We start from the raw sequence: 19,298 nt of genomic DNA on the forward strand, positions 1-19,298 counted from the left end.
TTAAAAATGATGTATTTACCACCCTCTGCAGACTGCTCTCAGCTAGCCTGGCACTGGTTTAGGGGGCTGGAGCAGCAGGGGCTCTCCTGCCTTGCCACAGTGGGTTTGACTGACTGGTGCTGCATCTGAACCCACTTTTGCCCTCCTGTTTGCCCTGGGGGTTATTTTTAATCTGTCAGTGCCCTCTTTTCTCCACATGACATGCTGTTTGCATCAGTGCTTGTAAGGACACAGAATCTCTGAACAGGTAGGAAGTTCCAGGAGTTTGGTCAGACTTATGCCTGAGTTTGCTGGTTGTGGCTGCCAAAAACAGCCAGGAGGGGTATTCCACTCTGCCTTGGTGCTGAGCAGTGGGGACTCAGAGCTTTCTCCGTGGATTTGAAACCTGCTCCTTCCCGGGGTGAGGACAAAAGCCCAGGTTGGCCTGGTTTTTAGAGGCCTGGTTTTTAGGGACTGTGTGTGTTGCTAGCGCTCAGGCTGTTGACCATCTGCCTTTTGTGTTCTAGCTCTTCAACTAACCCAACAAAAAGGTTTTCTGGGGCTCTAATAACACTTGTAAATTACTGAATGAATAGCACAGTAGTACACTTCAGGGGTATTGCCAAGACGGGGAAACCAGAACTCTTGTGCCAGTTTGGAGAATGTATTATTCTCTCCTATCATATAACACCCAAATAGTGTTAAACGTAAAATTGATTTTTCATTTAAAAACTTACCTGATAACTGTCTTTTATGAAATTTGGTATTTTTCTCTTATCTTCAAATGTCAGTGTTGCACCTTCAACAAAGCAAACTTGTTTTCCTTGCTGGCTTTGTTTTTGTACCTTTGATAAGGAACAGCATGATGCTTTTTTCCTCTGGAGTTCTGTTTCTTCTGTAATCCCTTACCTCTGCAAAAATACTCTATACAATAATGACACCTTTTCTGTTGTAACAGCTCATGCTCAGCAGACAACTGCTGAATTTCTCCAAGTAATATTACTTCTTTTGTGTCCTACTAAGCGGTTTTTATGTCCAACTGTATTATAAAAATTACTTATTTTGTGTCAAATTATATAGAAATAAAATTGAGTATAATAAATGGCATGGCAGAATAATGTCGGGGTCGTTAATGCAGTCTTCCTGGAAGTGTATCATCCCAGTTAAGAAAAAATAATGTGTTTTTTGGAGACAGTGTATGTGGAATAAGATTTTTTTCTTTCTCTTGGTGTTGCTGAAATCCAGATTTATGCTGTCCACCTACCCCAATGCGAGCAGAGTCAGCTCTGACTTGGAGAGTGCAGTTGGACATTTTGCAGCTGGCCAATGTGACAGTGGGATCTAGCCACAGGAGTGGCTCAGAGCCGTGCCAGGGGGATCAGAGTGAGGGTCAGGAAGCATTTCCATTCTGAGAGGGTGCTCAGACCTGGAACAGTGGGAGAGGGTGGGTGCCCCAGGCTCAGCATTCCAGGAGCACTTGGACAGCGCCTTGAGCTTCGGGGCTGCCTGGAAGGGCTCAGACTGTCGGGCTGCATGGTCCCTGTAGGCTGCTCTGGTCCACAGGCATGTCCATAAATGCTTCGCATTTGAATTCTCCAATTATGGAACCCCTCCACTGCAGAAACCATAAACCCAAACTTGTGGCTGCCACAGCAGCCTGGCACAAGTTCAGTGTGCAGTGAGCAATCACTGGGCTTTAGCTTCAGCTGTCCTGGGCTTCCCAAAGTGCAGCACAAACAGTGTCAACTATCTTACACTGGGCCTTATTAAATTAATGTTATTATTTCATATTATTCAGCCTCTGTAAAGTTGCGGAGCTCTTTTCTGAGAAATGTCTTCAGTTCTTCGGGGAGCTGTTGCTGCACCGAGTCGATGGTGAGGTTATTTGCAGAGCACCTGCCCTGAGTGCAGGTTGGAAATGCTGGAGATTAGTCTATTCAGCATCTTCAACATTTACAGAGTATTCCTCGGTGATCGCGCCTGTTATTGCGTTGGAGGCAGGCTTCCACCAGTGTTTGTTCTGTGCACACATCCTGGCTGCGTGTAACGCCAGCACCCCTACAAAGACAATGTTGAAAGAAAGGCACACCATCCTGATATTGTCCCTTTTTATAGCCAGCAAACACGCCTTGCTGATAGAACAATGATGCTTGTCTGAAATGTAAAGGAAGCGGATTAAAGTGTTATCGTGGTAATAGCATTTAAAAACCATGAATGTTTTCCTGCCATGAAGAAGCACAGCAACATCTTGCTTTGCCATGGGATATATGAAAAGGTGAAGGGTATTTTAAAACAGAGAGCTGTTCCTTGATATTTAAACACAAATTGATGTTATCAGGCTTCTTAAAGAGAAATACTGTTTTGAGTGAGTTGAGTCACTCACAGTTCATAACATCCTTTGGTTGTACCTGGTTCCTTTTCTGTTGTGGGGGGTCCAGAATAATATTTCCCTATACAATCAAGTTACTATTTTCCTTAGAAGGGTAATCAATTAAGAATTAGAATAAATCCTAATGAACAAGTAAATAAATAATAAAGGCAATAATAATAGTACATATACAGCGTATGAGAAAGGTTCATTTGTTTGCGTGGTATTTTCAGTACAAGAGATTTGGGACTGAGTAAGAATTCATGTTTGGTTGGCTTTGGTTTTGTTTTCTGAAAATGGACAATTTCCTGAATTTTTCAATTTCCTGCCTTAATTGCTCCAAACAATTAGAAGTTTCTCTGGATGGCAATATTTTATTTGATCAGCTGTCACTCAGCACAGAGCACATGTCGGTCGCTGTACTGCACAGTGCAACTTGAGGCGTGAGAATACTGTTGTGAATTAAGCAGGAATGCATAATTAATAACCAAAAGAAAAGAATGAATCACATTAATCAGTAAAAGAAGACTAAACAAACTGTGACTAAACAAGGGGACAATTTGGCTCAATACAGCAGGATACAGGATTTACTTCAGAAGGAATTGTACAAGAGTTTGCCTGGAAATTATGTAAATTCACATCCGTGTGAGTTTCCAGTAGGGATAGTTCAGTTCCAGTCGTGTGGGGCTAGCTGGAGGAGCTGGCAAGTTCCTTTCAGTCAGCTCTGCTCTCTGTGTATCCCAGTTCCTGACACAGTTCTCTAGACAGCAAAATCATCACATTACACGTGGCTTCATCCTGTCCCTGCTGTTCTCCTGGGTGACAAACAGCACATCAGGGCTTCATGTCTTATCGTTGCTCACCCACCTTCACTCCAGTGAAACCACTGTAAGTGTTCCACTTCAGGGCCTTTCCAGGGATGTACTGTCTCTGTCTTTTCCCTGCGCTGCCTCTTCAGGCTGGAATTCTTTTCATACATTTACTACAAAGCTGGCCAGTTCCAGGTGCCTCAAGGGCTTCAAAGTTTACAGGGTCCCTGTGCAGGGAAAGCAGAAAGTCCTGTAAATGCGCATCCACTTTACTGTCACTTGTGACAGGACATTTGGGTGAAACTGGGAGTTAAGACAAGCTCTTTGTTCCAGCGAGGGACAGGGAGGCCCTTTGCCCCAGGTGCGGCCGGACCGAAGCGCGCACGGCGCGGTCCCGCAGGGCGGCGGTGGCGTCGCCCCCTGCAGCTCCCGGGTGCGCTCTCCGAGGAGCTCCGGTGCCCCGAGGCGCCCGGGCCGCCCCCAGCGCCGGCGAGCGGAGCGGGGAGCGCGGACTGGCGGGACGCGCCCGTGTTGCGAAGGGAGGCGGGAGCGAGAGCGGCCCCCCGGGCCGGCACTGGCACCGGCACCGGCACCGCCTCGCTCCCCCCCCGGGCACCGGCACCGCCTCGCTCCCCCCGCGGCACCGGCACCGCCTCGCTGCCCCCGCGGCACCGGCACCGCCTCGCTCCCCCCCCGGGCACCGGCACCGCCTCGCTCCCCCCGCGGCACCGGCACCGCCTCGCTCCCCCCCTGGGCACCGGCACCGCCTCGCTGTCCCCGGCACCGGCACCGCCTCGCTCCCCCCGCGGCACCGGCACCGCCTCGCTCCCCCCGCGGCACCGGCACCGCCTCGCTCCCCCCCCCGGCACCGGCACCGCCTCGCTCCCCCCCCGGGCACCGGCACCGCCTCGCTCCCCCCGCGGCACCGGCACCGCCTCGCTCCCCCCCCGGGCACCGGCACCGCCTCGCTGTCCCCGGCACCGGCACCGCCTCGCTCCCCCCCCGGGCACCGGCACCGCCTCGCTGTCCCCGGCACCGGCACCGCCTCGCTCCCCCCGCGGGGCGGGAGCGGCCCCGTGAGGAGGCGCCAGGCGCGGCGCTCCGCTCGCCCGCGCGGGCCGGCCCCGGATAAATGGGGGGCGGCTCGGGCGGCGCCGCGGAGCCCTGGCGGAGCCGGAGCGCGGCGCGGCTCGGGCGGCACGGGCGGCACCGAGCGGGGCAGGATGCGCGGCGGGCGGCCCGCGGCGCTGCCGCTGCTGGCGCTGCTGGCGCTGCTGACGGCGCGGGGCGGAGCGGCGCCCCTGCAGCCCGGCGGGACCCCCGCGCTCACCAAGATCTACCCCCGCGGCAGCCACTGGGCTGTGGGTAAGTGCGGTTCAACTCCTGCAAAGGCACCGGAACGCGCGGTTCCCGCGTCCCGTGCCGAGGCAGGGTAAGTCTTAAACCTCAGCTTCTCCGTCCGCTCTTATTCCGGCGAATCTGACCAATAGCCTCTCTCTGTCTCCAGACAAAGCGCTTGGTAATCGCTGCTCCTCTCTCAGCCACGTTTTCTCTGACCATGTAACTTGTATAAGAGACAGAAGAAATTAATAGTACCGTATGACATTGACAAAATCTTCACTCCCAGTAGTGCTACAACTATCTACCCCCTTCCCTTCCCTTCCCTTCCCTTCCCTTCCCTTCCCTTCCCTTCCCTTCCCTTCCCTTCCCTTCCCTTCCCTTCCCTTCCCTTCCCTTCCCTTCCCTTCCCTTCCCTTCCCTTCCCTTCCCTTCCCTTCCCTTCCCTTCCCTTCCCTTCCCTTCCCTTCCCTCCCCTTCCCTCAGTCAGTAGCGGGCCCACTGATGTTTGAACAATCAAATTTTTACCCGTTTTGGTTAATTTTGTGCTACTTTAATTGTTGTTACAGGACATTTAATGGGGAAAAAAAGCACTGGAGATTTTCCTTATGATTTTGAAGAAGAAAACAAGACACCATTTTCAGCATTACCTGAAAATATCAAGCAGCTGGAAGAGTATCTGCGGTGGGAAGAAATCTCAAAATACTTGCTAAGGCTGCTGGAAAGGAATGAAAATAAAAGTGGTCACTTTTCAAAAGGAGTGCTCCCCTGGTACACCAGGAACACCTGGGAGACAGATGACAATAGCAGTTGGAAACATGTAAGTAAGATAAAGCCTGTAAAGAAAATCCATGTGTTCAGGTTTTGGTTTAAAGAATCATATCAGCTTCCTCTGACTGGTGGATTGTTCAGAAAAGCAGCAGAAACACATCTCATGTATTAGACATTCAGTACAATAAGACTCTTCTCTTGATTGCAGATTGTCACTCACCGATTGTATTTTCAGTGACTTCATTTGCTAGTGGGCACAAACACGCATGCATTCGGCAGATTTTAGTGCCTGGGTTCCCTTCCAGCTGCTTGGTTGGGCCATTCTTTTCCTTTTTCTTTTTCTTTTTCTTTTTCTTTTTCTTTTTCTTTTTCTTTTTCTTTTTCTTTTTCTTTTTCTTTTTCTTTTTCTTTTTCTTTTTCTTTTTCTTTTTCTTTTTCTTTTTCTTTTTCTTTTCCTTTTCCTTTTCCTTTTCCTTTTCCTTTTCCTTTTTCTTTTTCTTTTTCTTTTTCTTTTTCTTTTTCTTTTTCTTTTTCTTTTCTTTCTTTTCTCACATTAGCGGCACATATTGCCCAGCAAAGCCAAGCTGGGGTGAAAGGCAAGTGTGAGGGCAGGAGGAAGCCCATCACACTGAGGATGTTCTGCCTTGAGCTAAGTAAAGCCACAGGGCTGCAGAATTGTTTTCTGGTCCCAGCATTGTCCCTGTTTCCTTTGCCTTTTCTCCAGCCCATGGGGCTGGCTATTGCTGTGGTCATTCCTGGGTTTGCTAAAGGAATCTGGGGTTACTGATAAGCTGCCCCTCCTCATCCCTGAAGCTGATGTGCTTCCTAGTGCTGTTGCACAAGACAACAAGGTTTTGGAACAGATTAATCCCTATTGTTTTGGGAAATCCTGTAAAATACACTGGGAAGGATAACAGTGAGGTTTTACAGAAAGTAGTTGGGGTCTAATGTAAATCACAGGATCCACAAGAAAATTCCTTTCCTTATAATACCTCAGCCACAGTCATGGTGATAAAGCTTCAGAATTCTTTTGGGTGACCATGAAATGGAATAAAAAGATTAATACATCCTCTTAAAGATATCAATGGGAAGAATTTTTCCTTCCCGTATTCTACTGCAATATGATGTCATTAATATTCCTGGGCTAACTTCAGCCTTGTTTCCCTCCTGAAATCCTGGTGCAATCAAATCAGTGACTACTTAGGCTTTTATTTGAATGTGGGCAAAAATGCACCCTTTAAATTAAGCTATGATTTAAGTCTCTCACACAGCGATATGAATGCTGCCCACAGGTTTCTTTCTGGCTGTAGCTCTGTGATAGTGATGCATCATAGTAACTGGTTATTAATACTATCTAAAAGCAAAACTATTTATTCCATCTTTGGTTCTGCAGTGTGCAGCTTTGTAATCAAATTAAATGAACAAATTCCATTATTTAATGTAAAGAGGGAAATGTTCTGACTTCTAAAAGTATCTGTCAATAAATCCTGCTCGGAAGTTGCCTCCGATAAGTTGAATCATACCCATATGTGTGTACTTCCACCGTAAATTAACATCCACATTTCTGTGGTCAGACATCGGACATCCTTATGGAGTAATCAGGTTATTGCCTTAAGCGTCCAGATTTCTGCAAGGATTATTAGAAACCAGCTCATATTTTTCCTGTGACTAAGATAGAGGACAACTTGCAGAACCTCTGCAAGTTCATTTGGCCATAGAACCTTTGATGCCCATCATTCAACAGTTTCTTTGTCTCCACCCTGAAGTGAAATCTAATGAAAGGATCTGTAACTGTGCTTTCATGTTGTTGGACACGACCATCTGATGATACACAGCCTAGACAGGATATGATGTCCTGTTTTCCCCTTGGCTTCAAGAAAGCACCTGAAATTTAAGGTATTTCTGAGATCTTCCTTCTAGATGAAGAAAACATGAAGATCAAAAGGAATATGCTTTACTCTTTTGAGGGCCGCGATAGTTTCCTAAACATTTAAATAATTAAAATTATTTTTCATTTTAAAGTTATTTTGGACAAAAGAGGCCTTATTTATAAAGGTGGATCTCTGATATAGGGAATGGGACATTCCCTGTAGTGTGCATAGTGGTACAAACACGTAACTGGCCTTTGGGCCAGTTTTGTGTAGATTTGTCAGGCCATGAGGGGTTTCATGTGCACAGACTTTGGTTAGGTAACACATTGGGGTAAGGTGCTGCTGGACCCCAGCTGTGGAAGGTGTCCACGCACGGGAGAGGATTGCCAGCTACAGGAAGCTGAGGATGATGGCACAGCATGTCCAGAAAATTTGTCCTCGGCATGAAATACTTTTCCAGGCATATTTCATGTGAGTTTGGAACAGAAAAATTTTCTCAGAGGAACCAGATAGCAGATTTGCAGCAGGTTACTGTTCCCTGTGCAGTGGCCTGTTGGACTGAGACACTAAATGTGACCAAAGCAGGTAAATGATGAGCCCTGCTGCCAGCTTCTGGAATGTCTGTGCCAGGAGCACGTGCCCTCCGAGGGCTGCAGTTCCCCTGCGCTGACCATGAGAGATGCCAGCCGCGAGGAGCCTGCCCTGCCTGCAGCCCTGTGCTCCTCCTGCTGCACACGGCAAACGCTGCCCGTGCTGCAACAAACTGACTCCAACAACTTTGCTTCATGGATGCTTTCACATTTACCTGATTTAATGTAAAGCTTGAATTTTAAATTTAGGATCAGAAAGCCCCAAAGCTAGAAGTAAACACAGATGAGTACCTCAGGTAACTCACCTCAGGGTCTCTCTTATTAGCCCAAATCATCCAGTGCATCACCACTGATGCTCACACTGGGCTGCACATTTCTTAAGAATAAAAGAATTATTTCTAAAGGACTCACTCAGAGGAGGGAAATAGCTGTAACACACAAATAGTCAGAAAATGGAAGAGGTGAGCCCAATACTTCTTGGGGTTTGACTTAGGGTGGTGCACCTGTGTTATTTTATTTTCAGTAAATGCCTTGCCTTCTCTTTATTCTGTGAATAAATTACGGTTAATGTAGTTAAAGGGGAGGCAAATCTCTCCTGCAAGATGGACTAAGTGCAAAAGTAAGTTGGAAAATAAACTTTAAATTGTTTCTATTAGTTGGCTTTTTCACACTAATGAGACAGGATATAAATGAGATGGCACACAGAATTATCTGGGAGAATGACTTTCCTCCTACTTTGGCAGTTGGTTATTACACTAACCAAGACAAATGGGGTCTGTTTCAGAAAGATTATTAGGAATATGTTTGTTATGTGAATGCACAGAGCAGTTATCTATTAGGTTTATTAACTTATAGAAGGTTTATTATCTTAGTGAATTACTTTTTCCAGGACTGGTCTATAACTAATATATTTTCCTTTTTTTTAGATGATGGACTATCTGCTTCAAGTTGTGAATATGAAAGAGAGCACTCCAAGCTGAAAGAAGATCGCTAAATCATGAAGAAATTTAATACTTTCTGTAAGAGACTATATTTCACAAGCACTTGATTGTATCAGATAATCAACACGGTCACTTTTCTGTACACAAGAATTCCTTTGTGTAAAGTACTTAAATACACATATTCTTGTATGGTTCAGCAAGGACTAAATCCTCTACTTCATTTTCAAGGTTGCATTTTCTCATTTGAATGGCTTTGATATATATACATATATAATTGTTACGGAAGGGTCTTCCAATTAATTATGTGACTTACCTATCGAATCATTTCATCTCTTAGTTTGAAACTACATGACATTGCAGCATTCGCAATAAATAGTACCAAGAAAAAGACGAATTTTATTTGAGTTAAGCAGCTTTTATTTGAGTTAAGCAGCGAAATTCGCTGTGTAAAAGCCAGTAGCAAAGGCCACCGCCTTCCCCGGGCCAGCGCGCGTGTTGTACTTTGAGCCGCTCTGCCGGGAGCCCCCGTGCCCGGTGTGTGCCCGGGGGGTGACGCCGTGCCCGGTGTGTGCCCCGGCCCGCTGCGGCAGCTCCGCCGTGCCCGGTGTGTGCCTGGGAGGTGACGCCGTGCCCGGTGTGTGCCCCGGCCCGCTGCGGCAGCTCCGCCGTGCCCGGTGTGTGCCCGGGAGGTGACGCCGTGCCCGGTGTGTGCCCCGGCCCGCTGCGGCAGCTCCGCCGTGCCCGGGACGGAAGCCGGCCCGGGACGGGCCCGACCGCCTGCTCCCGCCGCGTCCGCCAGAGGGCGCCCTCTGCCCGGCCGTGAGGGGAGCGCTCCGGGGAGCCCGGGACCGGCTGTGCCGTGACGCCGGCCGAGCGCCGGCCGTGAGGGGAGCGCTCCGGGGAGCCCAAGACCGGCTGAGCCCCGGGACCGGCTGTGCCCTGACACCGGCTGTGCCCTGACACCGGCCGAGACCCGGCCGTGAGGGGAGCGCTCCGGGGAGCCCGGGACCCGCCGAGCCCCGGCCTTGCAGGGTGTCCCGGTGCGCTCCGGTGCCAGGTGAGCCCCGTGGCTGCGGCTGTTTGCCGTATCTCAGTCGCACCACAATGCCCGGCTCCGCAATCCCAATCGTTATGGGGCAGAAGTGTCATATGACAGAGGGATGACTGCCAAATGTCAGCCAGTTTTGACATAAGGCCTTGGCAGAACACAGAGATGCTCAGAGAGGAGACACAGTATTAATTTTACTAGAGAGACTGGTAATGTCAGCGTCCTGGTCCAACGAGCTTTTGGTTTCACTTTTTTTTTGTAGTTTTTTTTGTGGTTTTGTGGTTTTTTGGTTTTGGGGTTTTTTTGTTGGTTGGTTGTTGGTTTTTTTTTTTTTGGTTTAGTTTTGTTTGTTTGGTTTTTTTTGTGGGGGGTGTTGTTTGTTTGGAGTTTTAGATTTTTGTTTGTTTGGGGGTTTTTGTTTCATTGTTTGTTTGGGGTTTTTTGGTTTTCTTTTGTTCCACTATTTTCTCCAATGCTAGAATTTTGCGGGTGGGTACACTGTGGCTGACAAACTACTGAGGGAAGTCCCAAGGTTTATAGCAGCGACAAAGGAGGACGGCTGCCTGCATAGAAGAGAGAAGCTAAAACACTGTAGCTGAAGGGAACGCACTTGAATTAATGCCTGTTCATAGTACGTCCCTAGAGATGAGGAAAGGAAACCAGGAGCTTAGAGCTGCTACTTGAGATGTTGCAATAGTGAGAAACTGAATGTCCATAATTGAAATGCCTGTCAGATATAGCCAGGGCAGATGGAAACAAGATCGTTCAACTCTCTGTGCAGAGGAAGGCAACAGTATTGCCCTCAACGCCAGCAGCTACTACCAGAAATTCAAACTATGGCTGAGCAACGTGTGTTTTCATGTCACAGGGGCTGTGAGCTCCACTGGCAGCAGCACACACGGCAGCCAGCCTGCTGCTCCGGAGGGAATGACAGCTTCCGAGCCACCCCGCAGAGACTGAGGGTCCCTCCTGCGCACAGAGACAGTCCTGCTCCGCCGGGAAGCCAATGAGCTGAACCTCAAGTCAAAATTAAAGAGCTCAGGTATCTGCTGGTTTTCTTGAACATGGGTAGGATTTTGAGCAGGGATAGAGAGAAGGAAGGGAGACCAGAATACACTCTTGAGAACAAATTCCATCATGGCATTTTCTTCATAATTACTCATTCTCTGGTAGTCTTTTTTCTGTGTTATTCTTCCTTATTCCACCTTCAGATGTTGAAAAGAAGTCAAGTATGGACACTAAAAATACTATGTTGCTAATACAGTTTAAGCAAAAGAAGAAACAGACCACTCAGAAGGCCATGCTAATAGCCTTAGCAAAGTTAGAGTAAAGAAGTGGTTAAGGATCTAGATGATTTAATCCAGTTTTAAGAAAAGGTTTTACAGTGAGCAATTAGATGCTGTTTAAGGAATTAATCGCTAATGGGTCATTAACTCTGACTGGTATTGTACAGTTAACAAGCCGAGGCAGGATTATTAGACTCAGCACCCAATTAAGGAGGAGAAGATATTTACAACAAAATGAACAAATGGGCTTTTAAAATGGAATGGGACAATTTGAAAGAAAGTGTAGGAACACAGAAAACTAGACAGGCTAGAAGAAAGATGCGTTTGCATATGCCTCTGTCTCTTTATTTGCCCACTTCTGTGTAGCTGGTAAAATATTCATTTTAGCAATAAACTCCCAGCTTTCCTTGAGAGACATGGACCAAGTCGATCCACTTACAGGGTTCACCTGTACAAGGTGTAAGACTGGTTTAATATGCCAATAAAAGAACAACCACCGTATCTTGCCATAATCTTTATTTGTTTGCAGGTGCTGAATCAGGACCTTATTAAAAGTGAGCAGGTATCTTCAGCTGCTCCTTCTGCTGCCCTGTCATTGTGGTTTTATCTACTGCCAGTCTCTGACTATCTCAAGTAACCAAGCATCAGCGCTGCTGACAGCCGATCAGGAATTAGAGGGCTTCTTTCCAGCGGCTTTACAGGATACAGAAGAACTATAGGTAAGAGAAAGGGAGGGTAGTAGTGCCAAAATATGGGAAAGCACTATTGCAATCTTGGGGAGTTGCTTATTAACCATGAGCAATAAGGACAGGTGAGAACTTTAGGGCAGCAATTTAATGTGCTTACCTGCAGGAGGGTTTCCAGCTTCAGAGCCACAGCTGGCCTGTAGCCAAGTAATGACAAGTGAGATTGTTCCTGCCCTGAGAAGGAAGAGTGTGCAGAGCCTGTGCAGTCACTCATTAGTGTGTGTCTCCTGCTGACACAAACCAGGCTATGCAGGCACTTCTCAAGCACACCAAGAGAAATTCTTCTCTTGCAGCCACCAAAAATGCCATGTCTTCTTGCAACTGGTGATGCAAGCAAAGCTTGCCTGTGAAAGGACCACTAGAATAAGACCTAAAAACTGAAGCAATCCAATTTTTGTTCTCCTTCAGGTGTCTTTACTAGAAGTTAGCAAAATACCTGCCTTGTCCTGACAGCAACGGCAGTTCTTTTCCTGGCAGCGCTTCCTCTGTGTGCCAAGGAAGCAAAGAGACGTGTGCAGGGAAGGGTGGGCACCACCACAAATGCACACACAGTAGAACTGTCAGGTCCAGAGCGCAGCAGGACAGTCTCCCCCAGCAGGGCTTCATTCCCCCCAGACTGAGGGGGAACCACTTGGCTTCCCTGCGTGCCCTGGACCAGCACAGCTCAGGGCAGGGAAGCTGGGGGTCCTGAACTGGTGCTCTGGTCCAGAGAGGCAGGTTGGATCTGCAGGGAGGCTGGGGACAGAGGAAAAGGCGTTTGAAAACAAGATGCATTCCTATTATCTGTAAAAGAAGCTCTCCATACAATAGATGGCGGCTGCTATGGGGGAGATGGAGGAGATGGGGGAGAAAGCTATGAAGGGATGTTTAGAAACTGCTGTCTGAGGTTAAAAAGCTCTCTGAAGTGAAGCTGAACAAGGCTGACATACTTGTTTCTGACTGGACTCTTAAAAGATACGCACAGATTGTGAAAATATAATTAGACGCCGGCCTTTGTCTGGCCACAACGAGTGGGAAATGGTGAAAGGAGAGGTCTCCCAGTCTGCATTGAATCATCCCCAGGACACAATGAGGGCACTTGTGCATCCTTCTCTCTTCCCTAATGAGAAACATTAATTGCCACAACCTCCCGAGTGTGTAGAGCACCCCATGCCCAGCAGAGGAGAAGGGGTGTTTCATTACAGCTTCTCAGCCCCATTACAGGCAGTAACGGAGATAATGAAAAATAAAGATGCCGCAGTTTTAGTTGGGGCAGCCTGGCGATGGGCGCTGGGTGGGCAGGGGAGCGGGCACGGCCCAGCTCTGTGCCAGCCCCCAGGGGCTGTGCTGGGCAGCCAGAGCGGGCAGGATGAGCCTGCCAGGCCCCAGCCGGGTGTCAGTGCGCGACCGGAGACCGTCTGTGTGTCCCTGTGGGCAGCTGGGCTGCAGGGGGCAGGAGCCCTGGGGGTCCGGCCGTTCCCCTTCTTTGCAGAGGCAAGCACTGCCACTGACTCTGGCCTGCAGAGCCCACCTGAGCCTGGCACTGCTCCACAAGGGCAATGGGGGGAGAAGTGTGCCTGCCCCGAGGACTGCAAGGGCTCTAAGCCCCCCCTGCCCACTCCCATCTGGGCACACTCTCCATCACGGGGATGCAGGCCCCAATGCCACAGGCAGCTTGGGCAGGGTTCTGTTGATGGAGGACAGAGAAGAGCCCACAGCCAGGCATCTCCCACCCCTCTGTACATCACACGGAGCAGAGGCTCCAGCCCAAGATGCCCGTTTGGGTTCAGAAACATGATACACAACCTCCATGCAGATGGTACCATTTAATGGTGTAAAAGTAGAACCCCCTCCCCAGGTACAACAGTCCTGAGCTCCCAGCCACCTTACATAGCTCTTTGCCCTACTGTAGCTTTTATTGCAGCTAAAGCATCCAGCCAAGGAGGGAGAGCAAAAGAAACTGTTTTTCCTAAGCTATGATCAGGCCCCTAACTCTTCAGGGGTTGTGGAAAAGGGAACTAAAAGGACCACAAAATACAAAAGCAAGTCAAGGCGTAGGGGAAAGGCGAGTGTAAGGGACAGCCCTCCTGTGCCTGGCCATCCATCCGTGGCAGCCAAAGCAGGGTAAGGATGTCCTTCAGACGTTCTGGGATGCGCCTTCCCCATGGCTTTCTCCCAGGTGCCGAGAGGGAGTTCAGATTGTCTGCCAGGGCTTGCCGATGGACTGGATGTGCTCCTTGGCCTTCAGCCGCAGGGCGGCAATGCTGGTGTTGCGCGGGTCTGCCTCATCCAAAGGGAACTTGTCCACAAAGGTGGCCCCACACTGATAAGGCGGCGGCGGCCCCATGGCCCCCAGGGGCTGCAGCGCGTGGGTCACCGCCGGAGAGTTCAGGAAGGGCGGTGGCGTGTAGCTGCCGGGCAGGCTCTGCGGCGAGGCCACGAAGCCGGGCAGGCTCTGCAGGGCCGTGCTGCTGGGCACCGGCGGGCTGAGCCACGTCTCCAGGGGCAGGCTGCTGCTCAGAGGACCCATGGGCGCTGCCTGCGGCGAGCGGTTGAATGAGAGGATGGGCGAGTCCTGCAGCTTCATGGAGGTCACCTCCAATTTCTCCTGCCGCCTCCACTTAGCCCTTCTGTTCTGAAACCAAACCTGCAAGCAGAGCTGTATCAGCCAGGCCCCAGGCAGCAGAAAGAGGCTCACCTCTGGCTGCAGCGGTGCATGCAAAACAGAGTGAGGGAAACGCACTTTGCCGAGCTGGGGCAAAAGGGAATTTGGGGGGCTCGGGCGTTCTTCCACGACCCACAGCCCCGCGCTCGGTGGAGAGCAGTCCCGCAGTGGAGCGGGCCCGCCCATCCGCCCGCCACTGCCGTGGCACACAGCAGATTCAGCGGCCCCGGGCCGGGACACGCCGCTCAAAGGGCGGCAGCAGCACCGACGAGGCGGCTGCAGGACGCAGCTCTGCCCCGAGCCCCGCGCTGTCCCGCCGGCCGGGCCGGGTCGCGGCCGTGCGGCAGCCCTGCCCAGCGCTCCGGCGGGGCCCCGCTGCGCTCACGGGCCCGCGGCCGCACCCGGGCTGCTCCGGCCGCCGGGACCGCGGGGCTGCGCCCGCCCAGGCGCGTCGGGCCGGGCCGTGGCGGGGAGCCGGGCCGGGCGTTACCTGGACGCGGACTTCGGGCAGATTGACCTTCATGGCCAGCTCCTCGCGGCTGTACACGTCGGGGTAATGGGACTTCTCAAAGGCACGCTCCAACTCGTGAAGCTGGTACGTGGTGAAGGTGGTGCGGTTTCGCCGGTGTTTCTTCTTGGGCTGTTCCTCTTCCGACGGCTTCCCCTCGCCGCTGCTGCCAGCGGGCAGCTCGGGGCTGGCGCTGCCGGGACAGTACGGCTCTGCGAGGGGAAGACGGGGGGTCACCGACGGGATCTCCCCGCGGGGCTTGCCTGGGGGCGCGGGGGAGCGGCGCCCACCCGTCCGCCCCCCGGCACCCTGCGCTCGTCCACAGCGCTCACCTTGGAAGCGCTCAGCGCGGCCCTGGGGCTCGGCCGGCGGCTGCTCTCCGGGCATCTTGGGCAGGCAGTGCCGGGGCCCGCGCCGGTCCGCCTCCTTGGCGCTGCCGTCGGGCGGGAAGGCGCCCAGCAGCCCGTCTTCCTTGGTGAACCCCAGGATAGCCTCGATGCTGTGAAGCCTCGACGGGTTTCCGCCGGGGCTCCGCGCCGCCGGGGCGGCCAGCGAGAAGGCGCCCTCGGCCATGGCGAGCGGGGCGCCGGGCGGGTGCATGAGGCCGCCGGCCCAGGGCTCCGCCGCGCCGCTGCGGTCTCACCCGGCCTCAGGGCGGCGCGGGCAAGTCTGGCACGGTGTCGCCGGCGGGCTGGCCTCCTTGGGGCGGGGGAGGAGTGCCAAGGGGCGGTAAGCGAGAGGGAAGGCGAGGCCCCCGCACCTCTTCGGCACGGAGGGGGAGGCAGGGCATCCCCCGGCCCCCGCCGGCCGCCCCGCCCCTCCCCGCCGGCCCTGGCCCCGGCCCCGGCCCCAGACGGCGCCGGGCGATGCCATCCGGGGCCCCCGAGGCGGAGCGGGGCGGCCCCCCTGCAGCCGGGGGCTGGCCCGGGGGAGCGCCGCGGTCGGAGCCCCGGGGCCGGGGCAGCGCTCTCGGAAACCGCGGTGGGACGGGCGGCGAGAGGCGCGCCGGGCACGGGGGGACAGCGCCGGGACGGCGGGAGCCGCGGCAAGCCGCTGCCGGGGGCGCGGTAAAGGGGACTCGGCGAGCGGGACGGGAAGGGGCGGGAGCCCGGAGGAGCCGGGCCGGAGGACAGCGGGTTCGGCGGCTCTCGGAGCCTCGCCGCGTTTCTCTTGTCCGACGGCCTCAGCCCAGGTCCCTCCCGGACGGTCTGTAGGGGCGCCGGTTTCACGGCGGCCGCTCGAACGCTGCCCTGCGGGACGATCCGCGGCCCCGGCCCGAGTCGGGGGCTCTGGGGTAAAAGCCGCTGCGCTGGTGCTCTGCGGGACACTCGCCCTGCGCCCGATTGCCTCCAAAGGCATTTCACAGACCGGGTGCTTCCGGGCAGGATGGACGCAGGAGGTGGGCTCAGCCTTTCGGACTTCACAAACCCAAGGAAGCTCTAAGCAATATTTGCGAGGAAGTTTTCAAGTATGCTGCTGTAGGACAGAGCCTGTGAGAAGAGCTGATTCGGTGACCCTGTACTCCACGATGCGAGTGGGGCTGGGAGCGGTAGCAGGCAGGGCACAGCTTCATGGGGGATGAACAGAATGTTTTTGGAGGTGAGGCAGGGACCCGAATCCCACACATTTCTCTTTGTACTTGACTTGGTGGAAGACGTGGACCTTCCACAGAACCAACAAGATAACAGCATCACGTATCCTGCATCGATATTTTCCCTGTTTTTGTCTTTCTGTCATTTTCACACCAACAGTTCCCAGTTACCTTTTGTCCCAGCTTGTTTATGTGACAAACGCAGTAACATCCAGAGTGATTTTCAGTCTACACTTAGCTTTAGGATGCTTCCATTTGAAGCCTGAGAAGCGTGAATGTGGAAGAAAAGCACCACTGCTACTGCTTGTTCTTCCAGATATATTAGCTAGTCTAATAAATATGACCTCTCTCAATAAATCTGCATTTTTTTATTCCCCTTCTTCCCCATCAGGCTCCATATCATGTAGATTTTTTCAGAGGAATCACTTCAAAGGTTGGCAGTGCTTGCTTCTGCCAGCGTCCACACCTTTTGCAAGTTTATGTTCTGCTGTCCCAAAGCAGGTTTCTTTTAGGAGTGCACGGCTTTTCCTAGCTTCAGGTGAGGTTTGCCTCAGTTCACCACTGACTGCTTGGGGGTTGGTTTGAGGCCGAAAGAACTCAGACCTCCGTTCGCACGGAGGGAAGAGGCCAACAGAAGAGACAAGAAAAGGTTAGTGTGGCTTTTGTGGACACTATAAAGAGCCAGTCAATACCATTGTAGGGACATTGGAGGGTACTCAAAGCAATCAGCGAGGGGCCATTGTGTTTCTTTAATCTACATGTGTGTTTCCCAGGAACTCTATTAGTGAAGATGAATGAACTGTGCAATGTCCCTAATTTCTTCTAATTTGAAGCTGGGGGTTTACAGCGCTCAAAATCAGCACAAAACACACCTGTCCCTCCAGAAGTCCTGGGCAAAATTAGGAATCAGTTTTGCTTGTTATAGTCAGGAAAGATAGGAATGCAAGATGAAGGAGCAAAAACCCCTTTAGTCAGTGCCATAAAGGGTAAAGATGTTGCTTTTGGGGTACCTGTCAAAGTTGTCCGTTAGAGTCAATACTCGGGTTTTTTGCTGTTAATTACAATATGAGGCAGAAAAAAAGCTTTCCAGCCCTGGAGCACGGTGCTCGAGTCCCACACAGAACACAAGAGACCTTCCTCCCTGACAGAGAAGGCTCCTCTTTGCTCAGCAGTAGAATATTCCACTTGCGTTTTCCATGTGGAGCTACATTTGTCACTGTAGCATCCTTCTGGCAGGCGAGTGGGATTGTTGAAAGAGGAAGCCACTCCCTTTATCCCAATTTGAAAAAATACCTGAAAAAAACCCCATAACCGTGTAGCAGAGCAGAGAGAACTCTGACTCTTCCAGCTTTAGATCTGTCTTTTCTCTCTTGCCATGCTTCAGGCACAGACTGTGTGACACGCATGAGGCATTACAGTGCTCCAGGGAGGGAAGAAGTCTAATGGTTCCTCTGATTGCACAGAGGGTTTAGATAGGCAAAGGATGGTAACTGAACTTTTCCCTTTGGGTCTGATGTCCCGGCTGTCAGTTGAATCGCTTGCAGCCCTCTGGGATCTGTATTGTATTAGTATGAAGCCTCAGAAAGGGATCCTGTGGTACCTCCCAGCTTTACAAAGACTATTGACCTTTGGGAACTTGTGGGGGCAACCAGAATCAAATTTGAGAGTATTCGTTAGGGGATGAAACAGGCAGCATTTGTTACTTGCCTTTCCAAGGGGTATCCCCATTTGATCACCTTTTTTATTTTTTTGCAATGCTTTATTAAAATTTCTGCTGAAGTTATGCTTGGAGAGTAACAGAGGTTCTCAAGATGGAGAAGTGCAGCTGTCTGCTGTACGTCCTTCCACGTGTACAGCGAAGAGTAAAGGGAAGTAATTTTCATCCTGTAGTCACTGTTGAGACATATGCATGGGATGTGGCTTCATGCAATGAAATCAGCACCATAAAATGCCACAGGTTCCTCCTTCCTTTTCTCCTGCCTTTTTTTTTAATGTCCAGGTGAAATAATTACTGCCTTGCAGAGCAGAGATTTGAAGTCACACTACAGGAGAGACATCACTCTCCAGACCAAAGATGTGCAGCAGGGGGGAACCTCCCTGAAAAATAAATGGGGCTTCCAAGGTTAGACTGCAAATCAATAGCAGGGAAGCAAGGCAAAGGAGGAAATATTCACCTAGAGTGAACCTGTACCCTCCTGCAGTTTGCATGCTCTGTATCATCCAGCAGATTGATAAAAACAACCCAAAAAAAGGAATTTTTCCTCCCCAAAAATTCCTAGGGGCGCAGTTTCAGAATCTTCTTGGAAGCATAATGCACGAGGAAATTGTCTCCTCCTGTCACTGTATTGCTCACACTTTCGTTGTTTTTCTGATGAGACTTTGCTTGATCTGCCCAGGAGAATCAGCTGTGTTTTCTCACCTCCGAGAATCCTGTCTGGCACCCAGGAGTTGCACAGAGATCTTGTCCTGCTGTCTGTGCAGGCTGTGGGTGTAGAATGGGCTCTGGGAGCCAGGCAGCCCTTTCTGGTGGGGGCACCGTGGGCTGGGTGCGAGGGTGCTGGCGTTTGGGAGGGAGGGGAGGTTCATGCTATAAGGCTATATTAACACAATCCTTCTTTACTTGTTTTCCAATTAGCCTAATTGAATTCTGATTGCTTAAGAGTGGGCACTAGAGACATTTATCTTGATGGGATGACGGCCTTGAGCTCCAGCGATCCTATTAACTCTAAGAACCCAAATCCCAGGTAGGGTCGGTCCAGCAGTAGCTGCCATGTGACCTAGCCCTTTAATCTGTTCCTGACAGAGATG

General features: G+C 51.3%; 3 protein-coding genes across 3 annotated transcripts; 2 read left to right on the forward strand and 1 right to left on the reverse strand.

Annotated features, from left to right (window-relative positions):
* The first annotated feature begins 2,754 nt into the window (after nt 1-2,754).
* LOC134431550 (proline-rich protein 2-like) lies at nt 2,755-4,236 on the forward strand. Its single transcript, XM_063179546.1, has 2 exons — nt 2,755-2,766; nt 3,490-4,236. The coding sequence occupies exons 1-2, from the start codon at nt 2,755-2,757 to the stop codon at nt 4,234-4,236; spliced, it is 759 nt and encodes a 252-aa protein (XP_063035616.1).
* A 143-nt stretch (nt 4,237-4,379) lies between these two features.
* On the forward strand, nt 4,380-8,863 carry GRP (gastrin releasing peptide). The gene is made up of 3 exons (XM_063179502.1): nt 4,380-4,521; nt 5,064-5,314; nt 8,653-8,863. The coding sequence occupies exons 1-3, from the start codon at nt 4,380-4,382 to the stop codon at nt 8,704-8,706; spliced, it is 447 nt and encodes a 148-aa protein (XP_063035572.1). The 3' UTR covers nt 8,707-8,863.
* A 4,714-nt stretch (nt 8,864-13,577) lies between these two features.
* RAX (retina and anterior neural fold homeobox) lies at nt 13,578-15,499 on the reverse strand. The gene is given in 4 exon segments (XM_063179514.1): nt 13,578-14,373; nt 14,882-15,145; nt 15,250-15,310; nt 15,312-15,499. Coding segments are annotated over 4 exon segments (966 nt in total). The 3' UTR covers nt 13,578-13,920.
* Nucleotides 15,500-19,298: the final 3,799 nt, after the last annotated feature.

Source organism: Melospiza melodia, chromosome W (assembly GCF_035770615.1).
Source record: "Melospiza melodia melodia isolate bMelMel2 chromosome W, bMelMel2.pri, whole genome shotgun sequence".
NCBI lineage: Eukaryota > Metazoa > Chordata > Aves > Passeriformes > Passerellidae > Melospiza > Melospiza melodia.